We start from the raw sequence: 18,685 nt of genomic DNA on the forward strand, positions 1-18,685 counted from the left end.
TAAAAAAAATTTAATAATATAAAAAATAAAAAAAATATACAAAATAATTTTGAAAAATTATAATTTTTGGTTTTAAACTAATTTGGGTTATTTTATTTTACTAAAAAGATCTGAATACACACTTTTTCAAAATTTTTGGACTTTTTCATTTATATAGCAAAAAAAATGAAAATCCCAGCGGTGAATAAATACCACCAAAATAAAGTTTTATCGGTCTCAAAAACATGCTAAAAAATTCATATGGGTACAGTGTTGCATGACCGCACAATTGTCATTCAAATAGTAATAGCACTGAAAGCTGAAAACTGGCCTGGACAGGAAGGGGGTAAAAGTGTCCGGACTTGGTTAATTGGGCAACTATGTGTCAAATGAGATTTAATGTTCATAGATGTAAAGTTATGCACTTGGGGGTTAAGAATATGCATGCATCATACATACTAGAGGGAGGTACAACTGGGGGAATCAATGGTGGAGAAGGATCTGGGTGTTCTGGTAGATCATGAGCTTAATAATAGCATGCAATGCCAAGCTGCGGTTTCCAAAGCGAGCAAAATCCTTTATTGTATTAAGAGAGAGAGATAATTTTACCCCTGTACAAACCATTAATAACACCACATCTAGAATATGCAGTTCAGTTTTGGGCACAATTTTACAAAAAGGATATCAGGGAACTGGAGAAAGTGCAGAGAAGGGTAACCAAAGTACAAATAGGAAGCATGGAGGAGCTCAACTAGATTTATTCTGTCTTAAGAAGAAGAGATTAAGGGGGCATATGATCAACATGCATAAATACATCAGTGGTTCATATAGTGAACTTGGTTTAGAGTTATTCACTTTAAGGTCATAAAAGTTGCCAAGAAAGCACTCTTAACATTTGGAGGAAAAAAGATTTAATCTCCAAACACAGAAAGTTTTTTTCACAGTAAGAGCTGTAATATAAAGTTTCCTCCAGTATATAAAGGTGGGGAGGCACCCTGCTAAACCAATGATTAACACTGCTTGAAAAGAATTAGAGAAGCCACCCTAGCATTTCTGGAACAGTCACGGGTGCGCAGGAACACTCAAAAATTCTAGGTAGGCGTGTACAGACTTGGAAATTTTAGCAATTTGATCTTGCTGTTGGGACTATACAAGACTCCTTACAAGCTCTATCTATAAATAAAACATAATTTTTGGGTGTACTTTAAACTGCAGATTTGGTAGAACAGTAGCATAACTTTTTGAGCTACATACTTAAAATATTCATTTGTATTTTTTTTTAATTATTTATCTCCTTACATTTCTAAAAATTAGATGAAGCCTAGCAAATGTAGACTATGTAGAAAATACTGTGCAGCAGCATTGACTTGGGCTCAATGCTTCAAGGGCAATTCCTAGAAAAGGGAACTACAAATTACTGGAAGGCGGGACACTTAACAAGTATACTTCTCAATAGGCAATAAATGCCACAAAACTACAACCCCATATAAACCCATGTTGTTGGGCTCTCCATTTTTTTTAAATCCCTACTTGTCAATTTTACTAGTGAAAGATCACTTAACAACTTAACTGGAAATCGCTAAGTAACTGTCACCTAGGCAAATAAATATTTAGGTCTTCTAAGAAGAGTCTAAAAGAGAACCCTGCTGTATCTAAAACAGTCACTTCACCACTGAGGTCCAGCAAAGGAATGCAGCCCAGCAGAGAGCAGTCTGCTGCAATCCTTGGCATACAGATATTTAATGAGTTGTGTGAAAAATAGCTGCCCTGTCAGTGGTTGATATATATGACCATCTCAACATATCTGACAGCTCTTTTTATGGCCAGCAGCTAGACTTCATCAGAAATAGTAAGGGCCTGGTCACAAAGATACCTGAAATGATAGAGCTGGTCATGTCTCAACACGTTTACAGTAGTACACATTGCAAAAAACATAGTACATGCCTCCCCCCATAATGCAAAGTGCAGCAATCCATAGTAACACAGAATTAAAGGGAGTTTTTAATTTATAAATTGCTTTCCAAGTACTTGTTTGACAGGTTTCCTATTACTTTATGTTGATCAGCACGCAATGCAAGGGCTGTTTCCACATTGTGGACAAGGGCAGCTGACAGAGATACTCCACAAGGTGTTTTAAGTGTGCTATGTGTGTTCCCATTAGAGAGATTTCTTCTTACTTCCTAGCTCAGTGAAAGAAAAGAAACAGGCTCAAGTTCCACTTTAAAGCTGACCTCCAGCTAAAAGGTAAAAAAATACAAAACTAACCTTTGCTGCAATATTCACCTTCAGTCCAGAGATTTCTCTTGCAGTACTTTTTTCCCCACCACTAGATGTTCTTAGTCTGATACCCAGCATCATTCAAGCACTCCCTTTGAGCCCAGATTGCGCTGGACAGTGAAAAGAGAATCAGCACAGTAATGAGCTCATCGTTTTGTCACTCTGCTGTCTCTACCTATCAGTAAGCTTCTCGTCAGCAGATGAACTGACTTGTGCTACTGCTTGTCTCACACTCCAGCCCTGCTGTAAAACGACTGCAAGACGTTGATACTAGGTCAAATTCAGGTACTTACAGCGTACATAAAAAAATGCACATAATAGTGCATTATTATTTACAAAGCTGCAAAAATGTGTGTTTTATATCTGCCTCTGTAGGCTGACCTAAAGCAGACCTTGCAATAAAAAAAAAAGTCCTCTTATTACATCAGGCCACCCAACAGAGGCTCATCCCTGGTAGGTTCAAAGGGTGGTTTCTTAAGAGCAGACAGAACCAGGTTGAGGTTCCACGGTAAGCTTCTTGTCAGCAGATGAACTGACTTGTGCTACTGCTTTTTTTGACCATAAAACGTTTTGGACCTCAAGCTAACCTTGTCTCTGTGTAGCACAGGAAAAGGTTTTTTACAGGTTAAGGCCGGCAACTCCTCGCAAAGGTGATGGCAATGAGAAAGACAACCTTGTAAGTAAGAAATAACAGAGGCTCATCCCTGGTAGCTTCAAAGGGTGGAATCTTAAGAGCGGACAGAACCAGGTTTAGGTTCCACGGTGTAACTTGGGAACATACAGAGGGATTAATGTGAATGACACCCTTGTACAAAAGCTTTCACTAAGGAGCGAGGGGAAGTGGACTTTGAAAAAGAATAGCTAGGGCTCAGATTTGATATTTGATGGTACACAAATTCATATGTTGATGCAGACCAGACATGAGTAGAGACATACAGTAGGTGTACTTCCTGGGATGGACTTTAAAAGAGAAGTGAGAGAATGAATCAATTTGCCTCACACTATAAGAAATATGCTTTCTAGGTGCAACGTAGAATTTGTGAGGAGTTGATTTTCTAGCTTTTAGATGTAGAGACAACAAAATCAGGAACACCCCTGCCCTTCAAAACCTGTGCATCAACAGCCAGGTTGTTAAACCAGCATCTGAGAGGCAGGGTGGTAAACTAGCCCTTGGGATAAGAAAACCTGGACAATATGGGAGATCCCATGGAGAGTCTGCAAAGATGAGGTCTGAGTAGTATGTCAGCCCAATGCAGTGAGGATCACTGGAATGCCCTCCTCAGTCCTGCAGAAAAGGCCGGGAAATAGTTTAGAGGAGGAAAAGCATAGGACAGGATAAATTGATCCCATAGAATGACCAGAGCATCCTCTGCGAAGGCTAGTGGATTCCTGAATCTAGAGACAAACTTGCTCAGTTTGTTATTGAACCTGAAAGCTAGGAGGTCCATGTTTGGCATCCCCCACCTGTGATAGAGGTCTTAAAACATCTGAGGGTGAAGAGACCATTCTCTAAAGTCCAGACATTGATGAATGAGGTCGCACTCACACTGGGCATGTTTGAACTAAACTGTGCCTAAATTAAATTGTGTCCCCCTTTCCTCTGCTGGTCTGCACTCACCCTGGGCTATAGGCAAGTGTTCCTGAGCATACTTCCATCATGACCTGTGCCAACCAGCCAACAGTGATACAGTGCCTTGAAAAAGTATTCATACCCCTTGAAAATCCAACATTTTGTCATGTTGCAACCAAAAACGTAAATGTATTTTATTGGGATTTTATGTGATAGACCAACACAAAGTGGTACATAATTACGAAGTGGAAGGAAAATGACAAATGGTTTTCAAATTTTTTTACAAATAAATATCTTAAAAGTGTAGTGTGTATTTGTATTCATATACAGTTGCAAGAAAAAGTATGTGAACCCCTTGGGATTACGTGGAGTTTTGCATGAATTGGACATAAAATGTGCTCTGAACATCATCTAAGTCACAATAGAAGAACACAGTCTGCTGAACATAATACTACACAAACATTAGATGCTGCCATGGTTTAATTGCACATAACATGTAAACATTCACAGTGCAGGGAGGAAAAAGTATGTGAGGCCCTAGCTTAATGACTTCTCCCAGAGCTAATTGGAGCCAGGAGTGAGCCAACCTTGACTCCAATCAGTGTGATGATATTGGATGTGTTGCTGACAGCTGTCCTGCCCTTAAAAAACACACACCTGTTTTGGGTTTACTGGTTTGAAGAAGCACTGTCTGATGTGAACCATGCCTCGCAGAAAAGAGCTCTCAGAAGACCTACGATCAAGAATTGTTGACTTGCATGAAGCTGGAAAGGGTTACAAAAGTATCTCCAAAAGCCTTGATGTTCATGTGTCCACGGTAAGACAGACTGTCTACAAATGGAGAAAGTTTAGCACTGTTGCTACTCTCCCTAGGCGTGGTCATCCTGTAAAAATGACTGCAAGAGCACAGCGCAGAATGCTGCATGAGGTAAAGAAGAATCCCAGAGTGTCAGCTAAAGACCTACAGAAATCTCTGGCACATGCTAACATTTTTGTTGACACATCTACAATAAGGAAAACATTAAACAAGAATGGAGTACATGGGAGGACACCACGGAGGAAGCCATTGCTGTCCAAAAAGAATATTGCAGCACGTTTGAAGTTTGCAAAAGAGCACCTGGATGTTCCACAGCACTACTGGCAAAATATTTGCTTTGGACAGATGAAACCAAGATTGAGTTGTTTGGGAAGAACACACAACACTATGTGTGGAGAAAAAAAGGCACAGCACACCAACATCAAAACCTCATCCCCACTGTAAAACATGGTGGAGGGAGCATCATGGTTTGGGGCTGCTTTGCTGCCTCAGGGCCTGGACGGATTGTTGTCATTGATGGGAAAATTAATTCCAGAGTCTATCAAGACATTTTGCAGGAAAACGTACGACCATCTGTCCGCCAACTGAAGCTCCGCAGAGCATGGGTGATGCAACAGGACAATGACCCAAAGCATACAAGTAATTCAACAAAACAATGGCTGCAACAGCACAGAATACACCTTCTGGAGTGGCCCAGTCAGAGTCCTGACCTCAACCCGATTGAAATGCTGTAGCATGACCTTAAGAGAGCGATTCACACCAGACATCCCAAGAATATTGCTACACTGAAACAGTTTTGTGAAGAGGAGTGGTCCAAAATTACTCCAGATCGTTGTGCAGGTCTGATCTGCAACTACAGGAAACGTTTGGTTGAGGTTATTGCTGCTAAAGGAGGGTCAACCAGTTATTAAGTCCAAAGGTTCACATACTTTTTCCTCCCTGCACTGTGAATGTTTACATGTTATGTGCAATTAAACCATGGCAACATCTAATGTTTGTGTAGTATTATGTTCAGCAGACTGTGTTCTTCTATTGTTGTGACTTAGATGACTTTCAGAGCACATTTTATGCCCAATTCATGCAAAACTCCACGTAATCCCAAGGGGTTCACATACTTTTTCTTGCAACTGTATATATACTGCATGTTGAAATGTGTTTTTAATATATTACAAAATATATGAAAAATATTTTTAAAAATATATATTTTTTTAAATATATTCTTCAGATTTTTTTTTAACATAAATGCATTCCAAAAATGTAGATTGGTATTTTTAAAGACATACAGTATATTTGAAATGTATTTTTAAAAATATTTTTCATATATTTTGTAATAAAACACATTTCAACATGCAGTATATATATATATATATATATATATATGGAAATATACTGAATATGGACAAAATTGTAGCATTTCAAATATATGTCAATATATTTGGGAAGAATATTTTTAAAATATATTTCAAGTATATTTTTCTTCCATGTGGGAATCCTTACTGATATGGCATTATTAAGAGCAATTTGATTTCTCTGAGGTGAGAGTTCTCTGAGCACTGAGGTGACACTGCCTGCATGGTTATAGCACTGATCTAATGGTGCAGGTTTTAAGCACATGAAGAAGCAAATGAGCCGTGAAGAGTTGGATTGTTCACAATATCACTTAGTGTATACTACACTCTATACACCATCATTTATGCTTTTTTTTCTTTTATTTGTTTGCAGTGCAGCATTGTTTTATTTATGTTTAAGTCTAGACCAGCAATGGGCAAACTATGGCCCGCGGGCCGTATACGGCCCGACGGACCTTTTAATCCGGCCCGCGGAGCTAGGCTCCCGCTATGCTCCTCTCACAGTCCGCCCTGAAGACCGGTGTAGCATGAAAATCTGTCTCCTATGAGGATCTGTCCCCCTCGACGTATCTGCGCTTGTGCCGGAGATCGCCGATCAGCTGCTAATGCCTGAAACTGGCACATGCGCAGATACGTCGAGGGGGACAGATCCTCATAGGAGACAGATTTTCATGCTACACCGGAACGGCGTGGGAACACGGCGAGAGGAACGCGCGGAGCAAAGGTAAGTGAATTGACACAGGGGGGACTTGGGGACTTAATATGGGGGATGAATTAATATGGGGAATGAATTACTATAGGGGGGATGAATTACTATATGGGGGATGAATTACTATGGGGGATGAATTACTATATGGGGGATGAATTACTATATGGGGGATGAATTACTATGGGGGATTATTTACTATGCTTACTATGGGGGAATATTACTATACTTACTATGGATGACACATACACATCATTCATCTACTCTTGGTCCGGCCCCCGAGTCCAATATATGAACCCATTGTGGCCCTCAAGTCAAAAAGTTTGCCCACCCCTGGTCTAGACCTTAAACCCTGCGAATAGACCGGACATACCTTGACATACTACAGAATTGGTCCAGAATGTGCTCTACAGTCATAAACTGTGTAAACTGGAGAGTGCTTTTGGGCAGAGTTAAAAAAAATCTTTTCCAGGCAGCCTTTGCCCCTCTGGTGCATATATCTCCTAGGTGTATTTCAGGGACAGGCTTCCACCACAATTTCTGATCACAATTTACATTTGCTATTATTTTTTTGTATTCATTCAGGTAAGCATCTCTATCACAAAGGACCACAAAGTATTCAGACTTTAGAAAGACACAAAGAAAATAACAGAACAAGGGGCAATTTGATGCTTTCCAGAAACTTTTCAACCATGGAATGGGGCTTTGTGGGCTTTCCACAAATTTAAGGAAAAGCAAGCTTACAGGATGTAAGCAACTTCACACTGCAGCTCAGGTTTAAAGTAATAGCAACAATGAGTAACACAAATAGTCAGAGGAGTGTGATGTTGGCTTGGGGATAAGTTCACAGGGTAAAATTCCTAGTCACACTGCTGGTTGTCATGCTATATATAAAGAGTACAAACAACCAATAAGCAGCATTTGAAACAAGAAAGCAAGAATCTGAGTGGCTGCTATGGGCTCAGCAATATGGAGATATATATCTTTGCCAGCTCTTCCGTGTCTCCTCCTTTGCTCTAAGAAACCTTAAAATGAAATATTTAACATTCATTATAGTTATTAGATTTTCTATTAAACAAAAAATGCAGAGTCAATTTATGTTGATATGTAAAAATGTGGACATTTCTAATTACATTTTTTTCTCAATTAAATTTTAAGTAAACTGCCAATTATATCCAAACAGACATTGGCTTCCTAGGCTCTCAAGAGTTAGTCTTGGCAGGGGTAGGAGATAAACAAAATTAACACATTTTCGCTAAGTCACACTTGTCATGAATCATTCCACACTCAAGTATCACTGAATTTTAATATAAGAGCACATGATGGAGTGTCGGGGCCTAAATATAGATGCGATATTACCATTCCTCTCTCTATTCATCCCAGGGAGAACAATGCAGGTCTGGAGTAAAATGTTTGTTGTTTAGAAACAGATGGCTAACTGTATTTTATCCCATTACAGTACAGCTCTGCCTGGCTGGATGTCTCTGTGGATACAGCCAAGTACCAAGGTCAGCTTTTTGACAGGGCCATCTGCCTACGGTGTGAACTATAAGAGGGTGGGATATATTTAGAGCCTGGGCCAATGAAGAGCTGAGGACCCTAGTGACTTTCCAACGTAGCTCTCTCCAGATTGTGGCTGCCACACTTTGGTGCTGAGTGCAAGGCTAATAACACTGGGCTACTGGGGAGGAAAGAGTTAAGTGCAATCAGTGTACTGTACTGTCCTCCAGCGCTGGTCAGAGATCTCATCTACTGGCTGTGTACCTGTATACATGGATTTCTCCATCTGGTTACCTGAGACCCAACTAAGTAAAATCTGCAGATAGGGGTAAGTCTGCCAAATTCATTTTATTGCATCAGTTTATTGAGCACAGTTTAAAATTGGCATCTGTTTTAATGCAAAGGTATAGTTATGTTTTGCAGTAGTGAGAAGCATTCTGACAAATAAGCAAGACATTTTAGCAAGACTTCTAGTTCCCCAATAAGTGGCTAGGTCATCTAGTGATTGTGAACTCCTGCTCTGTACAGTCATTATATTCTATGTGATAAGTAGGCTGGAGTCATTTGTTGTTGTCAGCTGTTAATCCGTTGTACTTAATCTCCTTTGTTCATGGATTACTTAGGTGTGCAAACTGCTGGATTCACTTTAAGGCACTGATATTTATATTTGGAAAATATGTGGTATGGTTATTATAGGATGATAAATATTGCAGAAATATTTATGAAAATGTCACTGAGTGGAAAATTGCATGGGAAAGGCATTAAGAGGAAACCTGGCACTGGTAGTCTATATGTGCTGCAGAGGCTGATCAGTATCAGCAAAGCAGCTTTGCTGGACTGGAGCGTGAAATGTGAGATTATCTGTACAGTTCTAGGATACATTGATTGTCTATGTCCATATGCAGGTAGCAAAATACAGCTAGAAGAGAGACATATGTTCCCTACTGACCTTAATTCACAGGGTTAGGAAATGCATGATCCACTGTACTTCACTGTAATCCATTGCATGAATGAGGAAGGACACGATCAATGCAGCAAATCACTGCAGAGACTTGTACTTGCTGGCTTACTGCAAAGAGTAATAATGTGTGCAAAGTGCAGTAACCCAAGGCAACAATCCAAAGTCATCTTTTGATGTTCCTGTTTTAACTGAAATTTGATTGGTTACAATTAATTACTATGCATTAAACATTACTTTTACTTTTGTACAATTTTTGGCTACTCTGCTAAACAGAAATAAAGTGCTATTTACCGTGTGGCTGTGTCCATCACAACTTATTTCTGATAATAGCTAGTTGATATGCCATCAGAATGGCTGGGAATAGACATGTAAAATACAATTCTTACCTTCCCAGCATATGTGGCGCTTTGATGTAGCTAAAACCATTACACATCTCTTTCCTGCAGCACATGGATGTGATGCACTTTCAGAACATAATTTCATGAAAACTAATAGAAGAAGAAAAAGCCTGTTTTGTCCCAGCAACCAATCAGATTTCAGCTGGTAGAGTAGAAACAGTTTAGTATTGTTAAGAACTTTATTTTTGTGTTTATTCATGAACTTTCTTTACCATGACATTGTATGTTTTGACGTATACAAGTATAAATGATTTAGGGGTCTTGCTGTATCAAAGCCCTTAAAGGGTAACTCCACTTTTGTAAAAAAAAAAAAAATTATATATATATATATATATATATATATATATATATATATATATATACACAGTGGCAAGAAAAAGTATGTGAACCCCTTGGGATTACGTGGAGTTTTGCATGAATTGGGCATAAAATGTGCTCTGAACATCATCTAAGTCACAACAATAGAAGAACACAGTCTGCTAATACTACACAAACATAATACTACACAAACATTAGATGTTGCCATGGTTTAATTGCACATAACATGTAAACATTCACAGTGCAGGGAGGAAAAAGTATGTGAGGCCCTAGCTTAATGACTTCTCCCAGAGCTAATTGGAGCCAGGAGTGAGCCAACCTTGACTCCAATCAGTGTGATGATATTGGATGTGTTGCTGACAGCTGCATTCCCTTAAAAAACACACACCTGTTTTGGGTTTACTGGTTTGAAGAAGCACTGTCTGATGTGAACCATGCCTCGCAGAAAAGAGCTCTCAGAAGACCTACTGTTAGGAATGGACTGGCCAGCAATGGTGGGACTCACCTGCCTTTTGATCTGCAGTACCAGGGCTGGCCAGCGGGTGCTCCCAGCAATCAGAGACTCAACCTTTCAGCCAGCTAACACCTGGAACTGATGATACTGGGGTATTTAAGGGATGGCCAGACTTGCAGACTCTGCCTTGGTGTTGTGTTTGTCCTGGGCCCTGTATCTGTCCTGCATCCTGTTTCTGTTCCTTTGCTGACTTCTCCTGCTCTGATCCTGGCTTGTGACCCTGACCATCCCTCTGTCTGACCCTCTGTACTACGCTGCTTGCTACCTGTTCTGATCCCTGGCTTGTGACCCCGACCATTCTCCGCTTGCTCCCCCTGTACCTACCTGCCCAATTGATATTGACCCGGCCTGCCTGACGACGCTTGCTTGTATATACTGTTATCTGTGGGTGGTTTGGTTTGGTTTGTTTGCACCGTATTATGTTTTAGTATTGCACTGCGTTTATGTTTGTACTGTTAGTGTTAATAAATTATATTGTTTATAACATATCTGAGGTCTGCGTTTCCCTGCTTCAGTCACACACCTCTGGTCACACCTGGGAGCCCTGACATTCCCTGCATCCTGTTTCTGTTCCTTTGCTGACTTCTCCTGCTCTGATCCTGGCTTGTGACCCTGACCATCCCTCTGTCTGACCCTCTGTACTACGCTGCTTGCTACCTGTTCTGATCCCTGGCTTGTGACCCCGACCATTCTCCGCTTGCTCCCCCTGTACCTACCTGCCCAATTGATATTGACCCGGCCTGCCTGACGACGCTTGCTTGTATATACTGTTATCTGTGGGTGGTTTGGTTTGGTTTGTTTGCACCGTATTATGTTTTAGTATTGCACTGCGTTTATGTTTGTACTGTTAGTGTTAATAAATTATATTGTTTATAACATATCTGAGGTCTGCGTTTCCCTGCTTCAGTCACACACCTCTGGTCACACCTGGGAGCCCTGACACCTACGATCAAGAATTGTTGACTTGCATGAAGCTGGAAAGGGTTACAAAAGTATCTCCAAAAGCCTTGATGTTCATGTGTCCACGGTAAGACAGACTGTCTACAAATGGAGAAAGTTTAGCACTGTTGCTACTCTCCCTAGGCGTGGTCGTCCTGTAAAAATGACTGCAAGAGCACAGCGCAGAATGCAGCATGAGGTAAAGAAGGATCCCAGAGTCTCAGCTAAAGACCTATAGAAATCTCTGGCACATGCTAACATTTTTGTTGACACATCTGCAATAAGGAAAACATTAAACAAGAATGGAATACATGGGGGGACACCACGGAGGAAGCCATTGCTGTCCAAAAAGAATATTGCAGCACGTTTGAAGTTTGCAAAAGAGTACCTGGATGTTCCACAGCACTACTGGCAAAATATACTGTGGACAGATGAAACCAAGATTTCATGTGTGGAGAAAAAAAGGCACATCACACCAACATCAAAACCTCATCCCCACTGTAAAACATGGCGGAGGGAGCATCATGGTTTGGGGCTGCTTTGCTGCCTCAGGGCCTGGACGGATTGTTGTCATTGATGGGAAAATGAATTCCAGAGTTTATCAAGACATTTTGCAGGAAAACGGACGACCATCTGTCCGCCAACTGAAGCTCCGCAGAGGATGGGTGATGCAACAGGACAATGACCCAAAGCATACAAGTAATTCAACAAAACAATGGCTGCAACAGCACAGAATACACCTTCTGGAGTGGCCCAGTCAGAGTCCTGACCTCAACCCCATTGAAATGCTGTGGCATGACCTTAAGAGAGCGATTCACACCAGACATCCCAAGAATATTGCTACAATGAAAGTTTTGTGAAGAGGAGTGGTCCAAAATTACTCCAGATCGTTGTGCAGGTCTGATCTGCAACTACAGGAAACGTTTGGTTGAGGTTATTGCTGCCAAAGGAGGGTCAACCAGTTATTAAGTCCAAAGGTTCACATACTTTTTGCTCCCTGCACTGTGAATGTTTACATGTTATGTGCAATTAAACCATGGCAACATCTGATGTTTGTGTAGTATTATATTCAGCAGACTGTGTTCTTCTATTGTTGTGACTTAGATGACATTCAGAGCACATTTTATGCCCAATTCATGCAAAACTCCACGTAATCCCAAGGGGTTCACATACTTTTTCTTGCAACTGTATATATATATATATACATACACAGTGGGGCAAAAAAGTATTTGGTCAGCCACCAATTGTGCAAGTTCTCCCACTTAAAAAGATGAGAGAGGCCTGTAATTGGCATTATAGGTAGACCTCAACTATGAGAGACAAAATGAGAAAAAAAATCCACACCATCACATTGGCTGATTTGGAAAGAATTTATTTGCAAATTATGGTGGAAAATAAGTATTTGGTCAATATGAAAAGTTCATCTCAATACTTTGTTATATATCCTTTCCTGTAAGTCTTCACAAGGTTGGTACACACTGTTGCTGGTATGTTGGCCCATTCCTCCATGCAGATCTCCTCTAGAGCAGTGATGTTTTGGGGCTGTCGCTGAGCAACACGGACTTTCAACTCCCTCCAAAGGTTTTCTATGGGGTTGAGATCTGGAGACTGGCTAGGCCACTCCAGGACCTTGAATAGCTTCTTACGAAGCCACTCCTTCATTGCCCGGGTGGTATGTTTGGGATCATTGTCATGTTGGAAGACCCAGCCACGTTTCATCTTCAATGCCCTTGCTGATGGAAGGAGGTTTGCACTCAAAATCTCACGATACATGGCCCCATTCATTCTGTCCTGTACATGGATCAGTCGTCCTGGTCCCTTTGAGGAGAAACAGCCCCAAAGCATGATGTTGCCACCCCCATGCTTCACAGTAGGTATGGTGTTCTTTGGATGCAACTCAGCATTCTCTCTCCTCCAAACACGACGAGTTGTGTTTCTACCAAACAGTTCTATTTTGGTTTCATCTGACCATATGACATTTTCCCAATCCTCTTCTGGATCATCCAAATGCTCTCTAGCAAACTTTAGACGGGCCCGGACATGTACTGGCTTAAGCAGGGGGACACGTCTGGCACTGCAGGATCTGAGTCCCTGGCGGCGTAGTGTGTTACTGATGGTAGCCTTTGTTACGTTGGTCCCAGCTTTCTGCAGGTCATTCACTAGGTCCTGGGATTTTTGCTCACCGTTCTTGTGATCATTTTGACCCCACGGGGTGAGATCTTGCGTGGAGCCCCAGATCAAGGGAGATTATCAGTGGTCTTGTATATCTTACATTTTCTAATTATTGCTCCCACAGTTGATTTGTTCACACCAAGCTGCTTGCCTATTGCAGATTCAGTCTTCCCAGCCTGGTGCAGGTCTACAATTTTGTTTCTGGTGTCCTTCGACAGCTCTTTGGTCTTCACCATAGTGGAGTTTGGAGTGTGACTGTTTGAGGTTGTGGACAGGCGTCTTTTATACTGATAACAAGTTTAAACAGGTGCCATTGATACAGGTAATGAGTGCAGGACAGAGGAGCCTCTTAAAGAAGTAGGTAAAGGTCAGTGAGAGCCAGAAATCTTGCTTGTTTGTAGGTGACCAAATACTTATTTTCCACCATAATAAATAATAAATAGTTGAGGTCTACCTATGATGCCAATTACAGGCCTCTCTCATCTTTTTAAGTGGAAGAACTTGCACAATTGGTGGCTGACTAAATACTTTTTTGCCCCTCTGTATATAAATATCACATATAATTGCTACACAAGCCATATTGTAATTTAAGGTTATTCAAAATACTTATTTTACAATTTGCAACTGTTGTAATTTTCTGTAAAACTCAATGCAATATGACAACCTGGAGGCATTCTGTACACTGTTGGTATACAGAAAGACCCCAGAAATGTAATTTCCTGCTTGTGTGATTGGCTCATTTATTTTTCCAGAAGTTTGCACTAAGACACAAGTCAGATTTTAGGCAACCGCTACAATAGCAATTTTAATTTTGGTGAGATACTCCCCAAGGGTTAAATTCTGCAGATTTTCTTATCAGAACAGGAAGAGTGCACCAGGTGATTATGAGCTAGTCAGTCCCATTTGAAATCAGTATGCAAAGGACATAATCAACAAACAGCTTCTTCTTCAGAGCAGAAAAAATGGGACTCCCCAACAAAGTTTCCTAAAATTCCAGAAATGTACATTGCTATCCAGAGGGAATTGTTTTTTTCTTAACAAAAAGTGGAGTTATGCTTTAAAATGAATCTTGCATACGTAAACCAAATGAGTGCTAAATGATAGTCTCAAGAGGTCAAAAGTCCTTCATTAATATCTTAGATATGACATGAACATAAATTGAAGTCAGCGGATTTCAGGGAACAAAAATCCCCTTTATCAGGGCTACAAAAAATAGAGGAAATATGAATTAAAATTCAAAATTTGATACAAAACCAATATATGAAACTATGATTCAAAAAAAGCTTACTATATTGCTCTTGTATTGAATTTTTAGGCTTATTTCAGATTTCTTTTTATAGCCCTGATGAAGGGAGATTTTTGGCCCCTAAAACACACTGGACCCCTTTTGTGTTCCTGTCATATTTGTACTATTAAAGGACATTTGGGCTGTTGAGATTATTTGAGGCGTCATAATTCAAATGACCCCTTTGTCTTGTGGGTCTCCTGTTTTTGTGAAAAGCAGCTGAATTCAAGCCATTAGGCTCAAACGATGATTTCTTTTGATGAGTAAAGATCTGAGTCCAGCACCTCCATCTTCTCTTGGACTAAAGCCTCATGTACACTCACAATTACTATAATTCCCCTAGATGACAGCAGTGTTTTAGCCCCCCCCAAAAAAAAAAAAAGCTTGAAAGCTTGATACCTGTAAACGTGTGTACCATGTTTACACGCATTTACCCACATCATGCTTTTGGGCGTTAATTAATATCAATGGCCAGAATAAATAATTTATTCTGCCTATTGAAATAAATTAATGTTCAAGCGCTAAACGCGCCTAGTGTTTAGGCGCGTTTACCCGTGTCAAGCGTTTGGGCATTACTTCATTTCATTGGCCAGAATAAATAATTTATTCTGCCCATTGAAATAAATTAATGCTCAAGCACTAAATGCATGTAATACTTACGCACGTTTACACATGTTTAAGCACATCAAGCGTTTTTTTCAGCCAAAACGCTGCTGCTCCAGGATGCCCTGGCATTGGGGTTTTTTTCTGTTACTAACCACTGCTAAAATCCTATGTGTGCATGAACACATAACATACAGGGGGTTCAGAGGCAGTAAAAAAAAAAATTATTGATGCCCCTAGAAGCAGCTGAAAAACGTCCAATGTGCATGAGGCCTTAAAATGAACCTGTGTCCTTTCACAATAGAATGTTTTGGTGGTTGAAACTGCCCTACAATTATCAATATTACCAGAATTTAGTAACCTACTTAAAGCACAAGGTAAAATGTGAGTTATACCCCAATTATGTTAGTAGTTTGTTGATGCTAGACTGAATTAGGTTTTTAACATCCCTATTTGAAACCAAAGGAAGGAACTGAAAGAGGGTCGGTGAAAGGCCAGAGGTTAAAGAACTAAGGAAGCCTTGGAAATTTTAATTCAGAACACTGTTTTTTTAGGGAGTATCAGATAATAGATGCTTTGATTAGTCACTACCAAACACCCACTGGATGTTTCTCTATCCTTATTTTCAGATATTTGCAAACATGTGAATCTCCCATTCTTCAATAGGAAATCTGAGTCACAATAAGTTACCATTTTTAAATGCCACATCATGATTTTATCAGTTATATCCTGTTTGCTCATATAAATCCTCATTTGCGCATACCACCAGTTATCCTTTTTACTAGCTGCATATTCCCTTTTTAAATAATGCAAAATATTTAATCAAATGTAAAGGACAGATGGTGAATGCACACAAAATGCTCTATGATATCTATGTGCCTGCTTTTTTAGAAGTCTGTTGTTATTATGGGTTGGTGACAGATGCACTTTGATGTTACCGATTTACAAAAGCTAGTAATTGATCACTTATGGCTTCTGATAACAAATACTGAAGGGAATTTAAAACTCATTAGTACACCAGTGCCTCCCCCCCAATACTCTTCTCAGTATAACAGATTTAACAATTACATTGTTTTAATGAGAAAAGAAAATCTAAGATCTGTTTGCATCGGAGCTGTACAACTATACTCGTGGTAGTAACTTGGAAGACCATTGCATATTAAAAGCCTTGTCACAGCATATTTATAGAACTGAATAATGATATACTTTTTTTCCCTCTTTTACTGATCTGACTGCTTGTCAGCTCCAATAATTCACTAAAGTATCATTTGCATGTAATATCACATTTGTATTCCTTTGCAAAACCTACAGGATACAATCTGTTGGCTGCATAAGCATTCTGTAATAGTCCATAAGAAATTCCACTACTCAGACATCATTCAGCTACACCTTTGGCCATAAACATGATCTCTTTTTCAAATTTATCATGAAAACTTAAAAATATGGAACTCTGAAACCCAATTAATCCCTGCCCCTTCAACAATGCCATAATATAAAATGGATTACCTGGAAGAGTGATATAGCATGCCCTGGCTGCAGCTGTCTGGCCACAAATATTGATAATGGCAAAATAAGGCAGTGGCGGGACACGTGGGTTCCCAGTATTGGGCTGAAACGGACAGCCTTGTGAAAACTGGCATGGATTAGGTGTATGTCAATGTGCAAACACTTCCAATGACCCTGGCTCACAGCATACAGAAGCTCATGATCACTTGATAAATGCAGGTGAGGGATAGTAGCAGCTTGGGCCCCGCTAAACCAATCCATGAATTGCTGGACCTTATGCTCCAATGGTAAGTCCTCCTGTGTAAAGTGATGTTTAAACGTTAACAAAGAATCCATTTCTACATAACTACTGAAAGTTCATGTAGTGTTAGAGAGAAGTTTACTTGCCCCCTTAATAAACAGAGATGAGTTATAAAGATGTCAAATGCTTTCTTGGGTCACAGATTACTGTAGTATTAACTAGTAGTGTTACCCGATAGCTTGGTATGCCAGTAATCCTGATAACAGGCCCAGTGCTTCAATGCTCATTACTACATTCCATGGAGGACATTCAAATTAAACAGAAATGTGAGCTACTAGAATACAGCTCTGATGCATGCTTGTTCATTTCTAATACTTTGAGGTCTAAATAAAAACAAAATTTAAATAGCATTAATGTAACAAAATCTATGATATTCAAATTAGGTGACAGCCTTCAGCAGTGCAGGCACAAAAAGAAAGTTATTTTGCAATTGCTTGCTTGGGGTTACAAACTATATTTCACGCATTGTTTTTGTTTGGATAGAGGGGAATTTTGAGAACCTTTATTGGCTCTCAAATGTTGTGTCCCAATGGGGAGGTTTCAACTCACCTATCATCAGGGCAGGAAGTGAGAAGGAATCTCCCACTTCCTTCTGTAGCAGGCATGTTTGGAGGCATGGTAGGGGTGAGTGATTTCTCATCTCAGGAGATTGGGTGGTATGCATACATCCTTAACCAGCTTTATCCTTGACCAGATTTCACACAGTATTTTTATGTTTTTTTTTTTTTTTTTTAGAAAAAATCAATAGCATTATCCCCTATTCATTAGTAGTATTCATACAGGTGATTACATGCAAACTACACATATATCTTGATGTACAAAAAAAAATACAACTACAAACCCGTATAGTTCATAGGTGAAAACATCCGGCCCTGTGGTCAAGCCCAAATGGAATGCAATTCCATTCATCTTGATGTACCACAACTGCTTCCCCTTCCACCTCCACTGACTTCAGATGCTGTGCTGCACTGACCTTAAACACTAGTGTTTCCTTGGCTTCTTGGCATGAGCTCAGAATGTCCCTGTTCGTCATGGCTCTTGGCTGAGCTTGTACAGTTTACTAAATAAAGCTGCAAGAAAGCCGAGAGCAGCACTTTCCTCTAGCTGCCTTTCTAAGAACAGTACATAGCAAGTAGCTGTCAGTCTCCCACAGATGTGCTGGAGAATAAAGTGACCTGCTGTGTACAAGCTACAAGCACTCACATGTTCCAGGATCAGTTCTGTCATAGCCATGTAAAACAAATGGGGGGCTATGGATGGCTTCATATTAATTAGGTAAACATTAAGATCTCCAAGCCACAAATCTCAGTCTGAGAAACTGAAAATTTGGCATCTATCTAATCGCCTGTAGATCCTTTTTTTTCCCTTTTTAAATTAATATATTTAACCAACAATTTCCACAGCCCCTGTCCCAGAAGGCACAACTAATGCCGTTAACTAGTCATACAGGTACACAGACACTGGATGACAAAGGAGGACCAGTCTTTCAC

General features: G+C 40.1%; 2 protein-coding genes across 5 annotated transcripts in view; one reads left to right on the top strand and one right to left on the bottom strand.

Moving 5' to 3' along the window:
- CMSS1 (cms1 ribosomal small subunit homolog) overlaps nucleotides 1-18,685 on the bottom strand; it is a 487,925-nt gene that overhangs the window by 56,732 nt on the left and 412,508 nt on the right. The window contains exon 1 of one of the 4 annotated variants that reach the window (XM_089682962.1): nucleotides 9,546-9,601. The exons of the other annotated variants lie outside the window; for them this stretch is intronic. Coding sequence (XP_089539088.1) covers nucleotides 9,546-9,585 — 40 coding nt within the window. The 5' untranslated portion in view covers nucleotides 9,586-9,601. Of the gene's footprint in view, nucleotides 1-9,545; nucleotides 9,602-18,685 lie in introns of those variants that run through there. 4 annotated transcript variants of the gene reach the window in all.
- Nucleotides 8,278-18,685, top strand: part of FILIP1L (filamin A interacting protein 1 like) — a 414,625-nt gene continuing 404,217 nt past the window's right edge. Inside the window, exon 1 of the mRNA XM_089682958.1 lies at nucleotides 8,278-8,526. The gene's annotated coding sequence lies outside the window, so the exon portion shown is untranslated. The remainder of the gene's footprint in view (nucleotides 8,527-18,685) is intronic.

The sequence above is a fragment of the Staurois parvus genome, unplaced genomic scaffold (genome assembly GCF_062004578.1).
Source record: "Staurois parvus isolate SC_StPar_1 unplaced genomic scaffold, SC_StPar_1.0 ptg000299l, whole genome shotgun sequence".
NCBI classification, from domain to species: Eukaryota; Metazoa; Chordata; class Amphibia; order Anura; family Ranidae; genus Staurois; species Staurois parvus.